Source organism: Osmia bicornis, chromosome 16 (assembly GCF_907164935.1).
Source record: "Osmia bicornis bicornis chromosome 16, iOsmBic2.1, whole genome shotgun sequence".
Classification (NCBI taxonomy): domain Eukaryota; kingdom Metazoa; phylum Arthropoda; class Insecta; order Hymenoptera; family Megachilidae; genus Osmia; species Osmia bicornis.
In genome coordinates this window covers 2,376,749-2,381,822 of record NC_060231.1, presented here as the reverse complement: position 1 = coordinate 2,381,822, position 5,074 = coordinate 2,376,749, and the positions used below count along the sequence as shown (strand labels likewise).

The following is a 5,074-nucleotide window of genomic DNA, read 5'->3' as shown; positions in this document are numbered from 1 at the left end:
GCTGAAGCAATACAGCAGTTACCTGCGATACGGCGTATCTTTCGAGGTGATGAGATGAATAAAATTCATCACTATTATTATCAAATACAAGGACAATTGCACATAGCGAATAGGCAAACTGCTTTATTCTGTTTATGGACAAAGAAAGGAATAAAAATTACAAAAGTACAAAGAGACGACAGAGGTTTTATGAAGACTCCATGTTGCCAGAAATTATAGACAGTAGATTTAATCGGCAGCAACCTATTAGAAAGCCTGCATACATAAAACAGAGCAACAATACATGTAGCAGTACACAAGAAAGTACATGTGACGATGTACACTCAGTCCCATCGAAGTTGTCGCAGTGAAGTTGGCGCACTAACACATTCACGCCGCGTCGGTGAGCCGATGCACCCCACCTATCGGCTACCACTGCGAAGGTAGATATGTCTTCAATGGCATAAAGCATCTGCTTAGAACTGACGACCAATATTCTCAATGTGTAGATGAGGACCATCATAAAGAAGGTTGCAGTCCCTTATCATCACTACCTTTTGTTATGGTTTCTCAAGTTCCATTTGAATATATGCATTTGGTATGCTTGGGCGTCATGAAAAAAATATTATCTGCATGGATATGCGGAAAATATTCACGTGTGTCCAAATTATCAAATAGTCATCTTGCTCGTATGTCTGCAAGACTGGGTAGACTCAGACAATGTTGTCCCTCTGATTTTGGAAGACGCCTAAGATCTCTGGTATATAATTCCAAATAAAAAGCAACAGAGTTTCGGCAATATCTTTTATATACAGGTCCGGTTGGGGCGTATGGTCTCCTCAACGATAACTTATATGTTCATTTCTTGTTCCTTCACACAGGTATTACAATTTTAGCTTCACAATCTCCGTCGAATCAGTTTTTGAATTTTGCAGAGCTTGTTCTGCAAAAATTTGTTCTTCGTACTGAAGAGTTGTACGTATAATGTCATGGTCTTCTCCATTTGACCAATGATGTCAGACGTCTTGGTCTCTTAGATTCCTTTTCTACTTTCCCTTATGAAAGCAACATGAGGATATTTAGGAAGTATTGTAGAAAGCTTGGCCTACCTCTTCAACAATTCGTCAATAGAATGGCGGAGATTCAGGCACACGGAGAAAATAGGGCGAGGGTCGCTCCGTCTTCTGATATTCAAGTATCTGTGCCTCTTGGTTGCGATACTGATATCCTCCAGTATCGTAGGATACAATTTTATGGCATGTCCTTCACTATTGATGTACGCAATAACTGCTGCATCTTGCGCAACTGTACCATATGTATTCTGTCCTTCATTGCCGAGTATAGAAATACATTCCGTTTAGGTGTTTAAAAATTCACTGAGGTCGGTGATATTTTTGATATCGGAATAAAATCCTCTGCTGTAGGTTTGTATAAATGTAGATATTTGAGCCCCGAGTCCACATGATATTTGTTCCAAGTGTTTCCGAATGCCGTTTTCTGGTGACGACATGGACGACAATGAAGTGGAAGGACAAGAAAGAAGAGAAAACGCCATGGCTGTGATGTTACATTCCAACAACATGTAAGATCGATATACAGGGAGGACCAGGATGGTCTCCCCACACGTTTTTCTCACTTATCATTGGCGATAGCGAAAAAAATGATAATGGGGGGTATTAAGGGTATTTATGCCGACCGACGGAAAATGTTATATTTTCAAGATGGCCGCCGGTTTTGGCGCCACATTCAAATTTATATTTTTTTCTTATGGAATGCGCGTATTTCGTATTTCGTAATGGACTGTCCTTATTTTTGTGTGTATAAATGAAGAAAAAGTTTATAATAAAAAGTTGACACTTTTCGAGATATTGACACTCAAAGTCGAAAATGGTTTTTAATTCATAGCTCAAGAACCGTGGGTCCTATCGACATGGAACTTTTTGCAATCGGTGACGCCAATGTTGACCAATAATACCATGGAAAAATTATTTCGATCAAGTTTATTTTTGTGGTCGAAAATCGATTTTTTAGTTTTCAACCCCCATTTTCTCGAAAAATTCAAATGGCACCCCCCGTATGTTGATACATGTTTTCATTGCTCCTTTTATGAGGTTTCATAAAAGGTATTGGTTGATACACTTTTTCCTATTGTTTTTCAAGTTATTTGCAAAAAACCGGGGTTTTGGGCAAATTTCAGCTAGTCATTGTTTTAAGTGCTTGTATGAATGCTCATCACAGTCATTAACAGCCTTATACTCATTCCCATCCCCTTATACCCGTATAAGAGTTTGTTCCCTACCTGCTAGTAACCTTTCGAGCTAAGTCTCGGATGGTAATTCAGATGTGATTTTTGTGTAACAGAAAACTCAATATTCTTATTCTAAAATTTTATTTGGAACTTTAGTTTACAACCTATTTACAAGTGTTCGACTATAACAGGTGTTTGAAGTGACCGTCTTGCTCTTGTAGGCAAAGTTCTGCCCTCCGTAACACTGCCGACCTCACAACTTCTCGAATCATCTTCTCGTCGATTTGCCGACAAGCCTCTTTAATTCGGTGCCGCAGTTCGGCAACATTGCGAGGTGGGTGATGGCAGTCGTACACCTTGTTCTTGAGATATTCCCACAAAAAAAGTCAAGATGCGTCAAGTCTGGTGACCGCGGGGGCTACGCAACACTACCTCTTGTTCCAATCCAAAAGAAATGGTTATCAAGGTAGTTTGTCACTATTCTGGCGTTGTGGCACGGTGCCCCATCTTGTTGGAAAATAAGGTCCCCCCTTATGTTCAGTGGGACATTTTGCAGGAGATTCGGCAACACATTTTGTAGAAAATCTAAGTAACGCTGCCCGGTAAGTGATCCATCAAAAAAGTAATCCCGGTATCAAAAATAAAGTATGATCCTGGATCGGCCGAATTTTCCTTCTAGGAATAGGAGCTCGCAATGCACCATGAGTGTTTAAATTTTTATTTACTAATGCAATCGTTTTGCGATCGGGATGGCGTCGATTTGGCCAATCAGCAGCATACATACGTGCGGCTCATCTTGCCACCCCTTGGCATTTCACCCACACATCGTATATGTCTTTTTTTTCAACGTCTGAGTACATTTTATTTGTTTAAAGTTTTCTCACTACAGCAATAGTACACACCCACGCAACCGCAAAGAGAGACTAACAATTTTGTAGGAAATTGCCGATCGGTCAACGATTCTCGAATATTCTAGAAATGTACGGCCAAATGCAGGGGGGTCGCGAGGGGTCCGCGACTCGTCGAAATCGGAGTACTAAAAAACAAAAGTTCAGTTGACAACAACGAGGAATATTTCTAGAATATTCGAGAATCGTTGACCGATCGGCAATTTCCTACAAAATTGTTAGTCTCCTTTTGCGGTTGCGTGGGTGTGTACTATTGCTGTAGTGAGATAACTTTAAACGAATAAAATGTACTCAGACGTTGAAAAAAAAGACATGTACGATGTGTGGGTGAAATGCCAAGGGGTGGCAAGACGAGCCGCACGTATGTATGCTGCTGATTGGCCAAATCGACGCCATCCCGATCGCAAAACGATTGCATTAGTAAATAAAAATTTAAACACTCATGGTGCATTGCGAGCTCCTATTCCTAGAAGAAAAATTCGGCCGATCCGGGATGATACTGATAAAAGAATTGACGTTTTGTTATGTACCCAATTGCCAGATAGTCGTGTTGCAACAAAGGCTATTTCAGCTATGACTGAGGTATCAAGGAGTTCAGTTAAAAGAATTTTAAAAGAAGAAGGTTATCGGGCATACCATCCCTGCTTTGTGCAGGGCTTGCGCCCCAGAGATGATATGCGTCGTCTTGATTTTATTGCGTGGCTTCAGTCTGCATTAGCGGTTGACCCTAATGTTGTAGGCAAAATCCTCTGGACTGACGAGTCAAAATTTAGCAACAATGAAGTGCTCAACCGGCGGAATTCCATAAAATGGGCAGCGGAAAATCCGCGCGAAAAATTTGAACGTGGCCACCAAACTGTAATTTCCACAAATGTTTGGTGCGGTATTGTCAATGACCAAATAATTGGCCCTTACTTTTTTGATGGATCACTTACCGGGCAGCGTTACTTGGATTTTCTACAAAATGTGTTGCCGAATCTCCTGCAAAATGTCCCACTGGACATAAGGGGGGACCTTATTTTCCAACAAGATGGGGCACCGTGCCACAACGCCAGAATAGTAACAAACTACCTTGATAACCACTTCTTTTGGATTGGAACAAGAGGTAGTGTTGCGTGGCCCCCGCGGTCACCGGACTTGACGCCTCTTGACTTTTTTTTGTGGGGATATCTGAAGAACAAGGTGTACGACTGCCATCACCCACCTCGCAATGTTGCCGAACTGCGGCACCGAATTAAAGAGGCTTGTCGGCAAATCGACGAGGAGATGATTCGAAAAGTTGTGAGGTCGGCAGTGTTACGGAGGGCAGAACTTTGCCTACAAGAGCAAGGCGGTCACTTCGAACACCAGTTATAATCGAACACTTGTAAATAGGTTGTAAACTAAAGTTCCACATAAAATTTTTGAATAAGAATATTGAGTTTTCTGTTACACAAAAAACACATCTGAATTACCATCCGAGACTTAGCTCGAAAGGTTACTAGCAGGTAGGGAACAAACCCTTATACGGGTATAAGGGGATGGGAATGAGTATAAGGCTGTTAATGACTGTGATGAGCATTCATACAAGCACTTAAAACAATGACTAGCTGAAATTTGCCCGAAAACCCGGTTTTTTGCAAATAACTTGAAAAAACAATACGAAAAAGTGTATCAACCAATACCTTTTATGAAACCTCATAAAAGGAGCAATGAAAACATGCATCAACATACGGGGGGTGCCATTTGAATTTTTCGAGAAAATGGGGGTTGAAAACTAAAAAATCGATTTTCGACCACAAAAATAAACTTGATCGAAATAATTTTTTCCATGGTATTATTGGTCAACATTGGCGTCACCGATTGCAAAAAGTTCCATGTCGATAGGACCCACGGTTCTTGAGCTATGAATTAAAAACCATTTTCGACTTTGAGTGTCAATATCTCGAAAAGTGTCAAC

General features: G+C 40.9%; 1 protein-coding gene across 1 annotated transcript; it reads left to right on the top strand.

Annotated features, from left to right (window-relative positions):
• The first annotated feature begins 541 nt into the window (after positions 1-541).
• LOC114882027 lies at positions 542-1,444 on the top strand. Its single transcript, XM_046289173.1, is given in 1 exon segment — positions 542-1,444. A coding segment is annotated over 1 exon segment (903 nt).
• The last annotated feature ends 3,630 nt before the right edge of the window (positions 1,445-5,074 follow it).